The sequence below is a fragment of the Protopterus annectens genome, chromosome 1.part0, assembly GCF_019279795.1.
Source record: "Protopterus annectens isolate FY-2018-M chromosome 1.part0, PAN1.0, whole genome shotgun sequence".
In the NCBI taxonomy this organism is placed as follows: domain Eukaryota; kingdom Metazoa; phylum Chordata; order Ceratodontiformes; family Protopteridae; genus Protopterus; species Protopterus annectens.
Genome location: NC_056725.1, coordinates 1,959,500,455 through 1,959,521,449, shown reverse-complemented (window position 1 = coordinate 1,959,521,449; position 20,995 = coordinate 1,959,500,455). Strand labels below are relative to the sequence as shown.

Here is a 20,995-nt window from a genome sequence, read left to right as displayed (position 1 = left end):
TGAGCAGGGGTTAAGTGCCCAGGGTGATTATGGTAAACATAAGGAAGGAACAAAGAAGTGTGGGATGTGTGCCCGATGCACTTACATCCTAGAATCTAGTAGCTTAAAATTGTTTAATGGGATTGGTTCCAATGTGTATTTTGTAAAAGGGAATTGTCAGTCTAAAGGAATCATTTATCTTGCTAAATATATGGGATGTTCTAGCTTTTATATTGGGAAGACAGAGAGGTGCCTTCGAAGAAGGATTTACAAACACTGTTATGATATAGGAAAACAAAATGAGAGCAACACTATTTTTAAACATTTGAGATCATGTTCCCATTACACTAAGTTTAAATTCACCATCCTTGACAAGGTAACAACAAACCCAAGAGAGGGGACTCTAGAACACTTCTCGAAGTGAAAGAAATTAGATGGAAATTAAGATTGCAAACTTCTTATGTCCCAGGGCTAAATGAATATATCAGTATTCAACCATGGTTAAACTATAAGTCAACATTTTTAGAATGAAGCTCAACAGGATTTTAATTACAATATTTATTAACTTTTTTGACTTGTATACTTTGTTGTTTAAATTTACATGTTTTTAAATGGACTAATATTTACTTTATTTTATTTAACATGATTTTTAAAAGCAATAGAGGTATGCTATATAAATTTTTGAATGTATTTTTAATTTGTTCCCACTGCTCAATTCATTGGTTTATTAGTTAATTGATAGGGCATACAAACTTGAACTGATAAGCTTTTAAGGTGTATTCTGATAAAGTCCTAAACAACAGGATGAAAGTGCTTATTACTTGTTTTATCATTTTTATCTATTGTGTTCAATGTTAATAAACAGTGTGTGAAGGGTCAGAAGTGTTGGGTTTTCCATTGTGGACATCCAGTTCCTTTAGGAGTGTTTTTAGTCATTTTAGTTTAATTTACGTAGATCTACAGGATGAAATATCTCCAGGAAGACAAATAGATCATTATCATTTTGCTTTTTAAGACTACACTTAAATTACTGTGTGCTGCACCAGAGAAGGAATAAATGTAATGACAAAGGAAGCACATTGGCTGTCAGAGTAGAATAACAAACATAATATATAACCTGCATCAGGAACTACATAAAGAGAAATTAGAACAGCTTAATATGCATAGTTTTGAGGAAGGTAAGCAGTGGAAGTGTTTGAGAGGAATGTTCAAGTACCTCATGGGAATTCATACAGTTTAAGTGAGTTCCACGCTTAACAAATACATGCATAAGGATAAGGGAACACAGTAGAAGGATACAAGATAGATGGCCAAAGGGAGATGACAGGAGAATGGAATAGCTTTCCTGAAGAGACAACAGCATCATAAACCACAAGCAGAATGTCTGAAATGAATGTACAGGTAGGCACTAGGCAATTATCAATTAGTTTACTAGGACATTTAGTTGATCCTAAAAATGACTAAGTAGGTCATGTGACCTTAATCTGAGATCAAAAATACATATTTCTTTTGATTATTAGTAACAGTCACTGGTCTAACTCTTGAAGAAACAAAGTTTTTTTTTCATATTTTTTAGCTATATTCAGTAAGTAAGTAGCATGTCACTCAGATGTGTGACATATCTATACAGATGACAGTAACATATTTCAGTCTCACAAGGATAACTGTTTAGTTTTACCTTTGAACAGCCCCTGTACGAAGATAAACCTTTTCTGTCACCATGGACAGAATCCGTTCCCAGTCTTGTTCAATGTATTTTGGTATAAGTATTTTAACAGGTGGCCTTAGCAGGTCTCCATTAGTGAAAACACTGTCAAGAAATAATAACAAAATAATGCATCTTACTTTTAAATTAACATTTATTTATATTTATGTACAGTGAAACAGCTGGCAACTTGAAACAATGTGCTACAAAAACATAGTACTAGTTTTAACAAAATAATCTGATGAATTTTCAATAAAATAAATTTCTAATTGTCGAGATTTCTAACTACCTATCTATCCATCAGTCACCATCAGTCACTGTGTATATGTCCCTCCTTCCCAATCTCTTTCTCTCTACCTATGTATTTGCATATCTTTTTCTTGCTAGAGTATAGCTGAATAAGTCCCACTTACCTGTAACAGTAGATGTTCAAATTCCTCACTGCCTTAGAGGCATTTTCGGTTGTCTGCCAAGATAACCCAGTACTGGTCACCTTTTAAAAGTCTGGACCCCCACTTCTTGTGAGAGCTGATTGGCTAAGTATATTCTGGGAAGGAAGTCTTCAGCTGTCACAGGAAGTAACTGCTCAGTCTCTTTCACAAAGAAGGAGAGAAGAATACCTGAAGCAAGAATCATAGAGCAAAAATAAATTCACAATGAATCACAACATCATATTAAAAAACAAATTCAACAACAAACGAATCAGAGAGGTTGAGACCCTCTTCAACTATGCACAATCTAGGGGATGGTAGGTGGTTGCTGCCACTAAGACAGTGAGACATTTGAGTATCTGCTATTATAGGTAAGTAGAACTTACACAAGTGTACTATGCAAATTATTCTCACTGCCTCAGTGTCATTTTGGGTAGATTCTCAAACCTTACTCTACCCTGGAGGTAGAAGGATAAGGATCCTGGAACCCCTGGAGAGTGGTCCAAGCATAGCCTACTTTGGACCTTGAAAAGGAATCCAGTTTGTAGTGCTTTGTGAAGGTATGAACAGAGGACCAAGTTGCTTCCTCTAGAATGTTTCTAGAGTCAACCCCTTTCCAATATGCCATTGAAGAGGAAAAGGCCCTAGTCGAGTCAGCCAAACCCTTAGCTGGAAGATATTTACCATGGGTAGAGTAAAAAAAACAATAGCAGAGGACAACTATCATGCAATAGTTTGCTCAGAGATAGGTTGACATTTCTTAGCCCCCATATAGCAAATAAACATCTGTTCAGCATTTCTAAAGGGCTTTGTTCTGTCAAGGTGGTACCTAAGCAATCTGTATGCATCTAAGGTATGTAGAATCTTTCCACCCTTGTTTTTTGGCTCAGGATAGAACACTGGGAAATGGGAAATTAATTACTTGATTCAGGATAAATTCAGAAACAGCTTTATGTGGGAATGATGGATTAGTGTATAACATAAGTCTGTCCTTGTAAGAAGTCAGATAGGATTGGCCTACCATGACAGCTTGAGGGTCACAGACTTGCCTTGCAGATGTCAAGAGCACTAAGTAAAACAGTATTCCAAGTAATGAACCATAAATCAGCTTGAGAAGCAGGTTCAAAAGCAGGTAAGGTCAAATTTTCATTAACAAAACTGAGATCCTAGGGAGGAAGAATTTGCTATTGAGGGGGGGGTCTCATATGCAACACTACTTTCATAAAATCGTTGACCACAAAAAAAAAAAAAATATGAAAGAGGGGGACCCATAGGCAGACAAAATGGGATGGCTACAACATGAACTTTGACAGAAGCATATGACAAAAAACATCTCTATGAAGCTCACATAAATATTTCAAAACCAGAGGGGTATAAACCCTTTCAGGACCTCTGTTACTGGCTAGACACCATCTAGAAAATCTTTTGCACTTGTAAAGCATAAGATTTTCTAGTTGCATTTTCTTTCTTTTTTTTTTTTTTTTTTTTTGCTTCCATAAATACCTGCTGCATATCCTCATGGAACAAACAGAATCATCCAGGCAGCCAGATGCAATTGCTCTAAGTTGGGGTATACAATTCACCCCTGATGCTGTGTGAGCAAATCCAGTCTATTAGGATACTTGTGGTAATTGCCTTTGGCCAATTCCATTAAAAGGGAGAAACAACTTTGCTTGGGCCAAAAGAGGGTTACCAAAATGAGTTTTGGTAAATACTTTCTGAATCTTTAGAAGTACCATGGAAATCAATGGAAAGGATGGAAAAGTATACAGCAGCATTCCTGATCTTGGTAATGATAGAACATCTGTCTTCCAAGCATGGCTGTAAGGATGTTTTGACCAGAATTTTTTTTTTCAGCTGTTTTGAAATGAGGAAAACAGATCTACTTGAGGTGTTCCCCATATCTGGATCATGTCCTGGAAGACCTTTACATGGAGCTTCCACTTGTGAGAGCCTGTCCAACATCTGCTTAGCATGTTTGCCACTGTGTTTTGTTCTGACAGAATGTATAAGGCCTGAAGAGTCAGAAAATACTGTAGAGCCAGCTCTCATGCCATCACTGCCAACTGTACCGCCTTGATTTTTCAGGTACCAGATCACTGTCATGCTATGACCACTAGAAGATGACCTGAAGTCCATAAGTGGTGAACTTTTAAGGCATGGATCATAGCCAATGTTGTTTTTATATTTATGTCCTTTGGGATGTCTTGAGGACCCTACAAGTCTTGCAGTTGGACACTCATGAACACTGATCTCCACCCAAAATCTGAAGAGTCCATCTGGAAAGATTTTACTGGAGTCTGAAGAGAGAAAGGGAATCCTAGATTTAGAAATAGTTGATCCCTCTGCCACTGCAGTTCCTGTTTCACAAATCCCAGTACCAGTACCTGGAAATCCAAGGGATGAAGATGCTGAATAAAATAATTCTTCAAGTAGCATTGATTTTTTTTCTCATGTATAGTCTGGCTAGTGGTATCATGATGATCACTGAGGCCTAGACTTTTGAGGAACTCTCTTGATGATGCCATGTCTATAAGACAGAAATCCAAAAAATGCCCTGATGTTAGAATTTTGTCTTCCTGCAGGATGGTCATCCTTTTTGCTGAGTCTATCCAACATCCCAGGAAAACAATTCATTGAGAGAGAGTGTGAGGAAGGACTTTTAAATATTCAAGTTGATGACCAGGCAGGAAAGGAGGGATGTGACCCTGTCTAAGCATGCCAAGTCCCTGGATAAAGAATCTGCACTAATCAGTAAGTCTCTAAATAAGGAAAATGCGAATGCCTGCGATGCCACAATGGGCAACCACTGAGGCCAAACACTTTGTAAACACTTGAGGCGCAGTTCATAGCCCAAAGGGTAATAAAGAAAACTGACAAGTGAGCAAGACACAGCAAATCTCAAAAACGGAAAGGGTGAAAAAAACATACAGGAACATGACTGTCCAAGGAAAAAAAAGGCATTTGCCTTCCAGGCCTTCTTGCATGGAGTCCTGGAGCAGAATCTTGTCAGCTGATTGTTCAGAAAGGAGGTAAACAGGTCTACTTGAGGAACTCCACATAGATGGATAAAATCTAGGAAGAATCCCTGTTCTAGTTTCCATTTGTGAGGGTCTACTCTTTTCCTGCTGAGCTTGTCTACCACACAATTTTGCTCGGACAGAAGGTAGGCTGCTTTTAGAGTCAGACTGTGCTGTGAAGCTATATCCCAACCTAACATGGCTAGTTTGCAAAGAGGGCACAACCTAGTTTCTTCTTGCTTGTTGATGAACCATATGATGTGGTATTTTCTTTAATAATTTAAAGAGGTCCTAGGTACCAAAGATGATTCATAGAGTTAAATGCCTTGACCAGGGTAAGCATCTCTTTTATATTTATGTGCTTGCATCAGTCCTTGGTGTCCCACACACCTCACAACTTTATCCCTCCTGAAATCGCTGTCCAAGCAATGTCCAAGGTGTCTTTGTTAACTGACTGCTTTGAAACAAGAGGGAAAAAGGGAGGTCTGGATTTAAGGATGTTTGCTGTCTCCATCAAGTGATTTATTTTCTGACAAACCCCAGCACTGGGATTTGAAAATACAAAGAATGTTGGTGCTGGGACCAAAGAGACTTCAGATACCATTGTATCTTTTCTCATGTGGAGTCTTGCAAGGGGGTATCATGAGAATCATAGATGCCATGGTACCCAAAATCCTCAGGTATTCCCTTTTAGTCACTTAAGTCTGAGTGAAAAGTTAAGAAATAGATCTAGATAAAGATCAATTTTTTTTCCCTGTGGAAGAAAAGCTCTTTGAACTGAGGTGTCTAGATGACACCCCAGAAACAGAATCCTTTGTGATGAGTCAAAAAAGACTTTTGAATGTTCTTCTGGAATCGCAGCTTTTGTAAGAGATCTCTCACTCAAGAGAGAGAAATTCTTGACACTTTGATAAAACTCTCAAAGAAACGCAAGTAATCTAAATATGGAAAAATGTGGATACCCTGTAGCCTGCAATGAGCTTTAACTGGTGACAGACACTTTTTAAACACTCTTGGTTCAGTGGTTACACCAAAGGGTAAGGCAGAGAAAAAGAAGTTATGTCTTACCATAACGTTCCATCTGTACTGCTGATCCTCGTTCAGTCATTACGTGTGGGTATCAGTTCTGACCTCGGAACCGAGCCGGCCATCTTCCAAGCTCGCGTCAGCTACAAACTCTCGAGCTAAAACTCTTACCCAGAATTCCCCTCTCCCTGTTACCTCAGATTGAGTTTGCAAGTCAAAAGAAGGTAGAGGCTACCTCTGGTCAAATGACCTAACAGAACTGGATTGTGAGATCCACTAGACGCCACAGGAGGGGGAAGGAGGGAGGGTCGTAATGACTGAACAAGGATCAACAATACAGATGAAACGTTATGGTAAGACATAACTTCTTTATCTGATATTGTTAATCCTCATTCATTCCTTACATGTGGGACAGTCCCCAGCTACCTTTATTCCTGGGAGGCTTTCATGGAAGGACATTCCTGAGCACCATAGAACCAAAAGATGCTCTTCCCCTGGAGGCCAAATCCAATTTGTAATGATTGATGAAGGTATGACGAGTAGTCCAAGTTGCAGCTGCACAAATGTCATGTAAAGAGGCTCTGGCATGGAAGGCAGCAGAAGTTGCCACTGACCTTGTAGAATGAGCCTTTATGGTAGTAGGTAATGGAATATTACATTGTCTATAAATGAAGGTCACGCAGTCTTTTAACCATTTAGCCAATGTGACCTTCGCAACAGCACATCCTAATCTAGGTCCAGAATAGGCCAAAAATAATTGGTCTGATTTATGAGAAGCCTTAGTCCTGTTCAAGTAGAAGCGAATTTGCCTGTGAATATCTAGGGTATGTAGGCAATACTCTCCTCTGTTTGAATGATTGGGGAAGAAAACTGGCAGTTCAATGGTTTTATTAATGGACTCTTGATGCATAAGGCTTGAAGCTTAGAGATACGTCTGGCGGAAGTAATGGCAACCAAAAAGAAGGTTTTCCATGACAAATATTTGAGGTCGCAAGAAGAAGCTAGTTCGAAAGGTGGTATTGTCAAAGCTTGTAGGACTAATGACAGATCCCATGGTTGAGTAGGTTCTCTAAAAGGAGGTCTTAGATGATTCATGCTTTTTATGAAGGTCTTGCATAACTTGTGTGGCATGAGAAGAGTCTTGGACACCATCATGGAAAGTAGATATTGCATCCAAATGAACTCTAATGGTAGAGACAGATAGACCGGACTGAAATAGGGTAGACAGATATTCCAGTACTATCGACACTGGTGCTGAAAAAGGATCTACTTGTTTTTCTTTCAGCCAAAATGTAAATCTTTTCCACTTGCTGAGATATGTAATTCTGGTGGAAGACTTATGAGATGCAATGAGAATGCCACATACTAGCAAAGAAAGATCATTCTGCCTGGCAATCAAAGGAATTGGAGGAGCCAAGCTGTGAGCTTCAGGCTGTTCAGGTTGGGGGTGAATCAGATTCTGCAGATGGGAGATCAACCCCGGGGTTGGATGGAGAATCCACGGTTGATCTAGCAGGTGAGGCCAAAGGAAGGGAAACCAAATCTGACGAGGCCAATGTGGTGCTATGAGGATTAATTTGCTCTTCAACTGGTGAGCTTTCTTCAGAAACTGGGGAATGAGGGGGAGAGTGGAAATGCATAAAGCAGACCCAAGGGCACTCATAGACTAGAGCATCCCTGGGTGACTGTCCCAGAGGGGGAATCAGGGGAAAATAGTTGCTGCATTTGTAGCTGGTCGGGGACGCAAAGTGGTCGCAGCAAGGAAGACCCCAGCTGTTGAAAATCTCCGCCACTATCAAGGGATTTTTAGGGACCACTCGTGAGGTTGTAGAATACACCTGCTGAGTCTATCTGCTATCACGTTCGAACTACAGGGAATTTGCATTGCTAGAAGAAGTCGGTTGGTAGCCATCGCCCACTGCCATATCCTCATGGCCTCTCGACAGAGTGGGTAAGATTTGGTTCCACCTTATTTGTTGATGTACCAGACCACCGCCATGTTGTCTGATTGTATCGCAATAGTCCCAGATGGCAACAGGGGATGGAATGCTTGCAACGCCAGAAGCACTGCCCTCAGCTCCAGAACATTTATATGCAGATGGGCCTCCATTTCGAACCAAGTACCTTGGACTGTCTGTCCCTGAAATAGCCCCCACCCCACCCCATCAGGGAGGCGTCCATGGTCACTGTAGCCTTGGGCTGTTGGGGCAAGAAGGGGCGAGACCATTGTGATGGATTGTGTGCCATCCACTAATTTAGATCTTGTTTGCACCTGTGAGTTATCCGAATCTTGGCTGAAAGTGGGTACTGAAAAGGATACCATTGTGTGAGCAGTAGCCATTGTAGAAGCCTCATGTGAAACCTGGCCAGGGGGAAAATCGTAATGGAGGCTGCCATGGAACCCAACAAGTGGAGAACAGAATGATCTGTGGATTTCTCCCTTGAAAGGATTGGAATCAGTTGCTGCTTTATCCTTAGAATTCTGTGCTCTGGAATGGATGCTCTGCAATTCTTTGTATTCAAGATGACCCCTATGAATTCTGTGGACTGAGATGGGGTGAGATTGGATTTTTGCCAGTTTATGGTTATGCCTAGCCTTTCTGTGGTGAGGAGAGAGTATGCCAGGGTTTCTTCCAATAGATGTCTGGTGGGGGCAGAGATGAGCCAGTCGTCTAGGTATGGAAACACCTGGAATCCTTGCAGTCGCAAGTGAGCTGTGATGACTGCCATGCACGTTGTGAACACTCTGGGGGCTGTAAAGAGTCCAAAGGGCAGTGCTCTGAACTGGTAATGACTGGCTCCAGTATGGAAGCGAAGGAATCTTCTTGATGGTCTGTCCACTTTTATGTGGTAGTACGCATCTTGAAGATCTATTGAGCACATCCAATTGTCTTTTTCCAAAAGCAGAAGGATAGACTGTATTGTGACCATCTGGAATTTCTGCACTTTTACAAACTTGTTCAATACACTAAGATCCAAAATTGGTCTCCAGTCCCCGGTTTTCTTTGGCACCAAAAATAGTCTTGAGTAGAATCCGGATCCTATCTGGTCTGGAGGGACCATTTGAATGACTCTTTTTCTTACCAGCTTTGAAATCTCTAACACTGCTTCTTCCCTTTGATTGGGTGGAATGTCGGGTAAGCTTGTTGAGGGGGCAGGACAAAGATCGAAGGGGATATGATAACCTCTGGTTATTATCCTTTGTACCCAAGAATCGGTGGTAATGTTTAGCCAGGCAGAAGGGTACAAATAGAAACGACCCCCAACCACTTCCAGAGGAAAGCAGTTGGGCCACTCTTCAGGAGCGCTGGTAGGATTGGCCAGGGAAAGAATCCCTGGAACCCTGGTTACACGGACCCCCCTCTGCCCCGAAAGGGGCATCTTCCCTGAGAGTTTCTCCCTCTGTCACTAGGAGAGAACTCAGCCTGTGTGTCATGGAAAGAACCTTAAAACTTTTTGTGCCATATCTTCCCATTCTTCTGGTTTCTGGAGAAAGCCCATTGAGCGGAAGAATAATAGACACCCACAGCAGAAAGGGTCTTACCGTCCTGTTCACATTTGGCCAATGTGCTTTTAACCTTGGGTCAGAACAATGACGAGGCTTCGATGGGAGCGTTGAGAAAGGAAGCCTTGAAGGGTTCCACGAAATTACACAAGCACATCCAGGCATGTCATCTCAAAACAATGCCTGAACTCACTGCTCTAGCTGCTCCTTCTAATGCGTGAGATATCAGACGCATGGAGGAGTTAGATATCGATTCGATGGTAGCTAGCTGAGAGGCCACTTTGTCACAGACCTCATCAGACACAGCTCCAGCCAAAGTTTCAGAGAGCTCAGAAATTAAGTCTCTTTGAAGCCTGGAAAAATGTGCCATATAGTTCAGGGACCTGACTGCAAAGGTCGCTGATGCAAAAGTATGCTTCCCTATTCTGTCCAGAGCCTGGGACTCTTTGATGGGTGGATGGACAGTATGGCTTTCTTCTTCTGCCAGGTCCTTTTTAGTTGCAGCCGCCACCACCAAAGCATCTACAGGAAGACCTTTGGACCAATGAGGATCACAAGCTGGAGGGGACAAAATTTTATCTGGCCTCCGGGGAATGGCCTCAACAGTGTCAGGAGCCTTCCATGCATGCTGCTCGATGAGCCGGACAAGTTCGTTGGCAGGTGGAGCAACCCAGGAGGTAGGGGGCCAGGCACGAAAGGCCTGCAGGAACACAGACTCTTCAGAGGTCGAGCTGGAGGGCTGACAGTCAACTCTCTGTTTAAGGATTTCAAGGATATCACCAAAGTATACCTCAGAGGGTGATAGAGGGGACCCTTCCCCGTCATCAAAGTCTGTGTCTTCAGTAAGGGACTCCTCAGTGGAGTCCATATGCTTCCTCTTGCACAAGCTCTTTTGATGATCTTCCTCAGAGGGAGAAGCTGGGGAAGACAGCTCAAAAGGGGTCTTCTGTGGGAGTATGTCCTGAGGCCCTTGCGCCTGGTGTCTGCTAGGAGCGGCTTGTGAACATTGCAGTCCAGAAGAGGGTGGGGAGAGTGATAGCACAGGATCGCCAACCAACTCCAGAGCCTTCTCCATAAGCTGGAAGGCCGGTCCACCAGAAGAGGGATGGGGACCCAGGTCAAGGATCACCCCTCACCTAAGTGGCTCAGCCCGCCGACTTGGAGTCCCTGGATGGCTGTGAAATACCAAAGTATGTATGCCACAGCTGACATCCTGTGCTGTGACAAGACTTTCCTGCCACAAAGGCAACTGCTGCTCCTTAGTGAGGTCCATAAAAGGAACCATAGTGGGGGAAGACTGTGCTATATCAAGGGGCTTCAAAGGCAATGAAGGAGGAGAATAAATAGGGATCTTTGGTAAAGGGTGATCCCCTCCCAAGGAAGAATAGGTCTTGGGGGGCGGAATACCTCTGGCCAAAAGCACTTGATCCACAAGATGCAACACATCATGTTCAGAGAGGCTTCTAGCGGAATTCACGGATATGGCTGAAGAAGAGTCAGGTCTATCCAAGGACGAAGCAAACTCTGTGCCCGCCATGGAGTTGTTGTGCACTGAGAACAACGGAGCTGTAATGGACTGAACTACTGGTGTCTGCACCGAGGAAATCATCTGTGCTGAAGGCGTGGTCTGCACCGATGATGAGGTCGGTACCGAAGTGGTTGTTGGCACTAAGGCCTGAGCTGAAAACATCGGTGACAAAAGCTGAATGGTCGGTACCAAGAGGGTAGTCGGTGCCAGGTAAGTTGTTGGAGCCGAAAAGGAAATGGGCGTCAAAACATCCATTGACATCATGACAGTCTGCATCGACTGGACAGTCGGTGCCGGTAAGGGAGCCTGAACCGATGAGCTCCTTGGTACCAATGTGGTATGGGGCACACTAGTTGGTGCCGAGGTCACAGATGGCGCCGACGGCCTCAGTGCCGAGGGTCTTGGCACCATAAGCGCTGGAGCCAACGAAGTCAAATCCGAACTGGAAAGCTTAGCTTTCTTGGGTCTTGGTTCCTGACGGTCCCCAGCTGGGGACGAAGGAAGAGACTTGGCCTTTTTATGTTCATCACTCTTTTGCTTATGGGATCTTGGAGGGGTTGAAGCCTCTGACCCAGAAATACCTCTGAAAAAGGAGATTTAAGTAGCCCCTTAAATATTAATTTATTTTTTCTCTCAATTAACGTCCTGTTAGAGAAATTCTTGCAAATCCCGCAAGGCAGGTTAACTGTTAAATGAGGCACACCCAAGCAATAGACACACAGGGAATGTGCATCTGAAGTAGGTAATTTATGGCCACAATCTAAACATCTTTTAAACCCTGGGCTACTTTTTTTATCTGTCATGTTAGTTAAGGAAAGAAAGAAAAGCCAGAAAAATACCAGCAATGGTACAAGAAATACCCGAAGGTAAGAAGGAAAAAAGGGTTTACCAACAATGGTAAAAAAAGAAATTACCTCACGGTAAAAAGAGAGGAAAGGAGTTGAAAAGATTTGAAAAAGGGTAGTCGCTAAATGCGATAAGGTAAGAGATAACTATCTAATAACTTTTTTGTGAAAAAAGGTTGTCTTAGAAGTTAGTATGAAGAAAAATACTGTACTTAGCTCAAGAGAAGTAGCTTGACACGACCGAATGGCGATGCGGCAAACTAAATCTGAGGTAACAGGTTCATAGGTTCATAGATTAGTACTAAGCTAACTGCCCTTGCGAGCCATTTTAAGCTTAGCCAATTATCCCTTATGAGACTCAAACCCTGCACCTTGTGTTTGTAAGGCAAACACCTTAACCATTAGGCCACCCTCCCAAGAGGGGAATTCTGGGTAAGAGTTTTAGCTCAAGAGTTTGTAGCTGACGTGAGCTTGGAAGATGGCCGGCTTGGTTCCGAGGTCAGAACCGATACCCACACATATGGAATTAATGAGGATTAACAATATCAGATCTGATAATATAATCCAGACACACAAAACCTTAAGAAACACTTGAAGTATGGATGAATAAGGATGCGATGATAAGCATCTATCTAGTATTTCCAGGAAACTTGAATGAAGAAAAAGAGGTAACAGGTTGTGAAGTGGCATTTTGAATTTGGGCACTAAAGCAAGATCCAGAACTTGTCTTCATGCATTTTCTTTCTTTGGCTCTAAAAACATTCTTGAACAATTACTTTTCCCATCCTGGTAAAGAGGAACTCCCAGAGACAGCGTCTGATGAAGGACAAGTGAAAATAAAATAATCTGGTCTGGTGGATAAGGAATTATCCCTGGAAAGGAGGAATTTCCTCTCACACTGCCATCCGTAACACTACTGAACGATCTTCAGAACCCATTTATCTGAAACTGTCGCCAAAGAGAAAAGTGGAAAGTCAGAGTTTCTGGAAGGGATATGAGGCTGCCAAGGTGGGAGGGGGGAGTACAATGTCCCTTAAATAGTCATAATGACTTTTTAGAATGTCCTTGGTTTTGGGAGGTTCCAGAATTCTTTTTGGAGTTTCAATGCCATCTCTTTTTACACATCTGTTTACCTGCATTTTGTTAAGACTATTTATTTTTTATTTTGTCAAAACCGAATGAAGGGTTAGAGAATCACCATGTAAATTTGGAAAAGGAGGGCTGAAAAACCTTAGATTCCTTGAATCAACGTACCCCTTTCATCACCGTTTTTTGACCACTTCTGCACCAAAAAGGCCAAAAATGACATCTCTATCCAAAGGAGAGTTTAAAATATCATTTTAGCATCATATGATAGGTTATGAGAATACAAGCCAGGCAAACCTCCTCAAAACAGTACCAGTGGCCATAGCCCTGGGAGAAGTATCAACTGAGTCATGCACAAACTGCAAACAATGAATAGTGACTTAAACAACTAAAGAGGTTAAATTATTTAAGAACGATTTTCCCACACAAGAAGAAACTGTAAATAAAGCATTCCTCATATTTTCACAATTTGTCAGAGCAAACTTTAACATATGTGCCTGACAATTTAAAATTCTGACTATAAAAGTTACAGAAATATACACTTTTTTCCCATACTTATCAGTCACCTTCCCACCTTTATTAGAAAGAGTAGGAATGGAATTAACTAAATTCTTAGCAGAAGTAGGATTAACTAAAGCTATAGCTGCTGGGTCAGGTTTGGGAACAGTGTTTAAAAACTTAAAAGACTGAGGAACTTTATTCATCCCATCTACCTTTTTAGGGGCAGCTGGTTGACTATCAGGAAAATTGCAAGCAGTAACACACACATCCTACAAAGCTACAGAACTGCAGGAATGGGTGAATGTTCTGGAAATTCCTTTTGTAAAAGTTTATAGAATTTTCTGAGTGACTGAGAAACCTCTGTGTTCTCCCACTAAAAATACTGACACATTCTGGAAATGTCTAAGAGAAATAGAATTCTTCTCCAAAAGAAGAATACCTTCCACAGCTTGAATAAGCAAATCAGATATCTTGTAAAGTCCTCTAAAGCTAGTTACAAAGCTAAATTAGCAACCCCCAGCTAATGATAATCATAAGGCATTCTTTAGCAGCTACATCCAAAATCTAAAAGGGAACGTTAAACTGTATGCCGAATTTATTGTGGACAGTACCTCTCATACTGAACCTAAGGAAATTGCCAACCTGCTAGCTGACAGATTTGGTGCAAACTTCACCTCCCTGTCTTGATCAGCCAAACCCCAAAGCATACTTGACACCAGTCCTCTACCTACTATCTCCAAAAGCAGGTCATATTCACGTTCTCCAAAGCCAAAACACAGCCTCTATAAGACCAGGTAACATCCCAGGCTGCTTACTAAACAATCTAAAACAAGATCTAGTGGAACCACTTGGCATGCTTTTTAACCTCAACCTGAGCACTGGCTTTGTTCCAGTAGAGAGGGGAACAGCAACAGTAATCCCCTTGCACAAAGGGGGTCTGTCAACCTACCCTGGGACTATAGACTCATCAACCTAACTAGCCTTATCTGCAAGGCCATAGAAAGAATCATTAGAGACCTTATCAACAAGGACATAGGGATGTCCAAACGCTTCATCCAACTCAGTTTGACTTTGTTAAGGGTAGATTATGCTTATTGAACCTGGTGGACTTATACGCAAATGTCACCAAAATCCTGGATGAAGGAAATACAGTACATATTGCCTATCTTGACTTACCTGAGGCTTTTGACACAATCCTCCACTCAGGAATCATTGAGAAACACTCCCAGCTAGGGATTAATCCATACATCACTATATGGGTAGCCAACTGGCTCACATTCAGAACGTATAGTGTCAGAGCTGGGAATTCCACCTCTACCAGTAGACCTGTTACTAGTGGTGTACCACAAGGATCTGTGCTGGACCCTCTACTCTTTGGAATTTATTTCTCGGAAGTCCAAGCGAAAGTAGATGGTATGTGGCTTACCAAGTTCGCTGATGATTGCAAACTGGGCGCAATCACTGAGTCCCCAAATGATGTTAACATATTACAAAAGAGGCTAACACAGACAAATGACTAGTGACAAAGTTGCAGACTAAAACTAAATGCAAAAAAGTGCATTATTATCCTCTTTGGCAAAGAGGAAGTCCCTGCAAATTACAATAGAGACAGTATCCCCCCTAAGCTCAAACCTAGTGGTGCAAGATTTGAGAACACAGGCTGAAAGCAATATAAACTTCAATCACCATGTGTCCACAGTGGTAATGAAAGCCTTCTATATTGCATATCTCATAAGTAAAGGCATCACATCTAAGACTAAGGATGTCATAACTCCTCTGTATTTGACCCTCATCAATCCACTAATAGAGTACAATGCTCCCTTTTGCATGAGCCTCACCAGATGCCTGCAACAGCTGGAGAGACCACAGATGTTTCTCACCAAGAAAATTCAAGGCCTCCAAAACATGACCTACATGGAAAGACTGAAAGTTCTGTCACTGTACTCTGTATTCTACAGGATGCTGAGAGGCAACTTATGCCCAGCCTACAGAGCAGTCTCTGACCCTGCCCTAATGAAAATGCTGCACATCCACAAGTCAAATGGCACAGGAGTCACTCACTCCAGGATCTCAACCTAGCCTGTGACATTAACAGAACATGCTGGAGAAACAAATATATCTCCCAGAGATTGCTGCTTCTCTAAAATAAACTCCCAATTCATGTGAAGCAGAGCTCCTCAAGGACTCTATTCAAGCGCAACTTAGATAATTGGATGGGAGACCATAAATTCACCCCAGGGGTGGCACCCATGTCCCTCACGAATACGGGCAACTGGTGATGATCATAGACTCGCTCTGCAAATAATGACAATCTAACCAAAGTTGATTAGGGAACATGGATATAACATGGCTAGGATTGTAAAGGCGATAGGGCCATTAGCCAAGTAATCTCTCATGAACCTATGAACCTATAACAAAAGTGAACCCCACACAAGAAAAATCAGGAACTGGGCTCTCCTATGACTCTAAATCAGAAATCTGAGGAGAAACCCTGTATCCAACCCTTCATCTTCCTCCCCAGATTAAGAATCTTGAATCTATGCAGGAAAAGAGGTATCCTTTTTTCTTTACCAGAAACTACTTTATAAGAAGGATCAATAGCTTGAATTAAACCCTGAGCCAGGCCCTGTAAACTACTCCTGCCTAAGGAAATCTGAGAAGGAGTAGATTCATGTTTAGTTTTCTGTTTCTTTTTGACAGAAAAATAGGGTCAACAGTGTTATTAATGGCAAAAGCAGCTTCCCCATGGATGATCACAATATTCTGACAAAAAAAGAAGCCTTCCCTGTTCCCTCTCTCAGGAGTAACAAGAGTAGTTCTCCCTTGTCCACTGAGGAGACCCCAACAGCTGCAGAGCAAGTGGCTGACCCCAAGTCCATAGTGGCTGAAGGTGCTACAGCAGAGGTGTTGGAGTAAAAGATGAGCGGTCGGAGGTACAACTAATGGCCACAGCAATCACCCACCTGCAGCTGAGGTAAATTGCTAGTCTGCTGTTGTGGAAAAGGCTGGTTGCTTAACATTTTCTTTTTGTGTCTGGAACAAGGACTGACTGTGGGACTGGCTGCATGTTTCATGATCAAGCTGAAAATTGTGACTCTTTCCCAGGGGAATATATGAAGCAAAGTCCATGTAAAAAGTTTTTAAATGTCATTTTTTCACATACAATACAGTAAAAAGCACTTTAAAACACTTTACCCACTCCAAAAGTAAAATAAACACAATTGCAATTACTTAAAAAAACTTTTAAACTAACAATAAAAAGGAGCATTCTCATTTAAAAGTACAATACAATCTCATGTCAGTACATTAAAACACAAACTCTTAGTATTAAAATAACTTTCCTGAACAGGAAAGTATTAATAAACAAACATTTTTTTTAAATCAAAGGGTTTTTTTTCCCAAAGGGAATTTATCTGCCCAGTAAAGGAATAGCACAAGCCAACGATCAATTCTCGAAAGCCTCAGATGAGCATTCTCTTCAGCGGCATGAAAGCATTGAAAGGCTTGGCATCCAAACTTGTCTTTTTAGCCATCTTAGCTTGAGCTGACTGATGGTTTGGGTACACAGAAGGTACCATGAAGCTTTGGAAGTCTGGCCAGATGTCATAACCTATGCGGGATATAAGCCATATGGCTAAGGCTGCTGCAGCAGTGATCAATATGATAGATATCACCACTTCTTGAGACTATATCTGTATATTCAAGTACACCTCTCAAAGTATGCTTCAAAACCTAAGTCAAGTTAGAAACAATTTCATTCATATAAGAACTCTGTGGTAAGAATGCAGTAAAATCATCCAAATTGTACACACATTGTAAAACAAATTTCCACATGTACCCTTGATAATTTAACATTTTAAAGGCTAGATTACTACTGATTTATTTATTTATTTATTTATTTATTTATTTATTTATTTTCCATTTGTTTACCGGGAAAGTTAGACTGTGGATATCAAGTTATAACATAGTAAATGTCCTAAGATACACATAAGAAACAAGACGAGATTGTTAGCACATAGTTTCCCATAGTACATAGTAAAAATAATATACATTTTTTACAACGTTGATGTTACTACTATAGAAATCACACATAAGAGTCATCCCTCAACACAGTATTATAGATGGGATACATAGAAATGCTAAACTCATTGTGGTGGTGTAGGGTGCTGAAGCTAGTCAGGAGCATTAGTAGGTAAAAGGGTTGAAACAGCGTAACTGCAGAGATGTTATGGCTAATCAAATTGTTACTAAGTAGTAGGGGGTGAAGCAGCATAGCTGAGTATTAATCATTATGTGATAGTAAAGTAAAAACAGAACTGATTAGTGAACATAATGTTGAGAGGGAAAAAATAAAAGCAAGAATACTGGATCAATACAAGGGCAGAATAAAATCTAGAATTGTGGATCAAAAACAAGAATACAGGTGGGTTAGTTCTATAGCTAGAGATGGACATTGTAAGGCATATTGGGTTAAGATGAAGAATAGGTTATTAAGTAAGTATTTATCCTGGGGAGTCACAGGAGCTTAACCAGGTATTCATATAGTATGCTTTGAGGAGCTTTTTAAATTGTGTAGTGGAGCGAATGGAAGTCAGGTGGCTAGGTAGTGTATTCCATGCTTTAGAAATAGAGTACTAGAAAGAGACATTCTTTTGAGCTGAAAACCTAACCATTTTACTTGTTTATCAGGGGGCATTAGATTAGATGAAGCCAAGGACTTTTTATCTGAGCAGGCAGCTGTCAAATGAGAAAGGAGACCTGTCATACTGTGTGTAACCCCAGTTCCATAGTGGCTGGTAAAGCTACACCAGAGAGAGGTGGAGCAAAAGTTAAGTTGTTTGCTGGCCATGCAGTGGCCCAGACAGAATTACTAATTACTGCCTGAGGCATATTTGTATATATTTTTTTAGATGCAACTGAATTTCATGAGGGGTTCCAGAGTTAGGATTCATCAAGTCAAGGGAGAAAACACCAGCCAGAATAATAAATTGACACTATTACAATAAGCATATAAATTTTCTATGTCACCACACAACTTAACTCTGCCAAACTGTGCTATTACCACAAAAAATAGTTTGAAATATGTTCAAAATTTTTTTACAACTGACAGAAGTTAAAGAATTTCCAGTACACAACTCCAAACACCAAGAACCAATGTGCCAAACTAGTGTTAAAATTAGTTCCATACTCTTTAACCATGTTAAACTGCCAAAAAATAAAAAGTAATAGTAAATTAAACTATATTTTCTTCTCAGAGAGATAGTAAAACCTCCACGGTACATTCAAATAACTTAATTTATGATAAAAATTGCGATCTGATGTTAACTACATATAGATCACAGTCATACATATAGTAAATCATGTATAAATGCTGAAAAAAATTAAAGCTCTACAATATTTTCTCGTCAAAAGATGAAAATAAAACAACAGCAAAGACAGGCGCAATTAATTAACACAATGAAAACTCAATATGGTGTGCCTTAAAGACATATATTTAAAAAACATGGAACAGGGAACCCGTAAATACCAAGGATAAGTAAGGTGCCTTAAAAGGCACTACAAAGGATTCCAACCTTGCACCATCCCACCCGGCCACAGAAGACATTTGTCCTCTGCATCACCACTTAACACCTTAAAAATAAGTGAGAAAAAAAAACATGCCAAGTATAAAGGGAATTTGAACCCTGTAGCCTCAGCACACAAAATCCTAGCATCAACCCTCTGCACCAACTGATAATTTAATTCAGCAGGATTTTTTTAACATATGTTAAGGATCTCAAGTATTATACAATGTCTGCAACAGCTTCTGATTTACAATGGAGAGGGACAAGGAATAGCAGGCACACCTCTCAATTCATAACACAAGAGAGCAGGACAAAAGACAAAAGTAATGATAGGATAAAATCAATGAGAGATTACAACTTTTCCTCCTCTAAACACAGAAAGTCACTAGACCAACAGCTTTTGCACTAGTATTTACTGAAGAATATGAAGTGTAAAAATTGAATGTCTGGCATGAAGGACTGATTGTAATTATCTGTGAGTTACCATGGCAAGGTAAAAGGAGACAATGTGGGCAGTCTGACAACAGGGACAGACATGGGCTGTGTGTGTGTGTGTGTGTGTGTGTGTGTGTGTGTGTGTGTGTGTGTGTGTGTGTGTGTGTGTGTGGGTGGCGCGCGCTCATGCACATGTGTGTGCTTTACTGAGTGTCTCTGTTTGGTAGAGTGACTGCTGGGGGGGTGCCTGTACTAGCATGATGCATATGTCACTGTTAACTAGCAAAAGAAAGTGCTGATCTGCTCTCGTGTAGTTAACAGCAATTCAGAGACATGCAAATTAGCCAATAATGAGGTCTTTCCTCATTCTGTCTAATGTGTCTCTGAACTGAAAAGCTCCACATCATGGAAATAGGGCCTTTTTACCATAGCCCTTAACATGAGTGCTATGATTCTTTAAGAATCCTCAGGTACATGAAAACTGATTTTAGTTTTTCATTCAATGCCCAAACACCTCAGCTTTTCTTTGTCAGTCCCTTAGCCCTATTCACATACTTTATTACATAGACACAAATCTTTTCAGCTATAGTTTACTCTTTTTTTCAGCAGAAAATAGATGTCATATCCGGGTATAATTACATCTCAGATGACATTTTTCTTTTTTTTGCAAGAAGTTTCATTGTAATACTCACTTGTAAATAAAGTCAGATTCAAATATAATAAAAACAGACAACTTCTCTTCACATTTTTATTCAGTTTGTAACTTGTTTATAACAAGTTTTTTTCTTTGTTCTAGACCACCTGTCTTTATTCGAGGAAATACTGACCTAGCTGCACCTTCGCACATACATTTTACCTGCAAATTCTGTTTCAAGAAATAATCAGGTTATGTCATCAGTCCATTGTAGGAATATTTTATTAAAACTTTGATATCACAGTTTTCTTCTCTGGTTTAGATCTGAAAGCACAGCAACATTTGTTTCTTAAAAAGTCATAGCAATCCACTGTAGAAATAACTTATATTCTTTGTACTCAGCATGTAATGTGTGCACTAAAAAAAGTTTCATTTTATTGCCAGAAATCTTTATATGGTCCAGACTTTAAGGTAGCTCAATGTATTTTTAAAACTCAGTCATGGGTAGTTACTTATTGAAAAAGCCAGCAAGTGGGAACTGATTCATTCAAATGCTGATGACCATCATTTTTCCTTTTAGTTAGTTGTCTCTGAGTAATTTAACTATGCAATGAAATTTATGTCATTGTTTCTAGCTCACTTATTCTGTAAATAATTTGGATAGCTTGACTACATATACCATTAGTAGTACATAAAACTGTTTTTTTCTTTACATGCAAATGTTGTTGTAACCTTT

General features: G+C 40.6%; 1 protein-coding gene across 1 annotated transcript in view; it reads right to left on the bottom strand.

Annotated features, from left to right (window-relative positions):
- Positions 1-20,995, bottom strand: part of DCDC2C (doublecortin domain containing 2C) — a 2,319,258-nt gene that overhangs the window by 1,748,897 nt on the left and 549,366 nt on the right. The window contains exon 4 of the mRNA XM_044077304.1: positions 1,658-1,789. Within this exon, the coding sequence (XP_043933239.1) occupies positions 1,658-1,789 (132 nt within the window). The remainder of the gene's footprint in view (positions 1-1,657; positions 1,790-20,995) is intronic.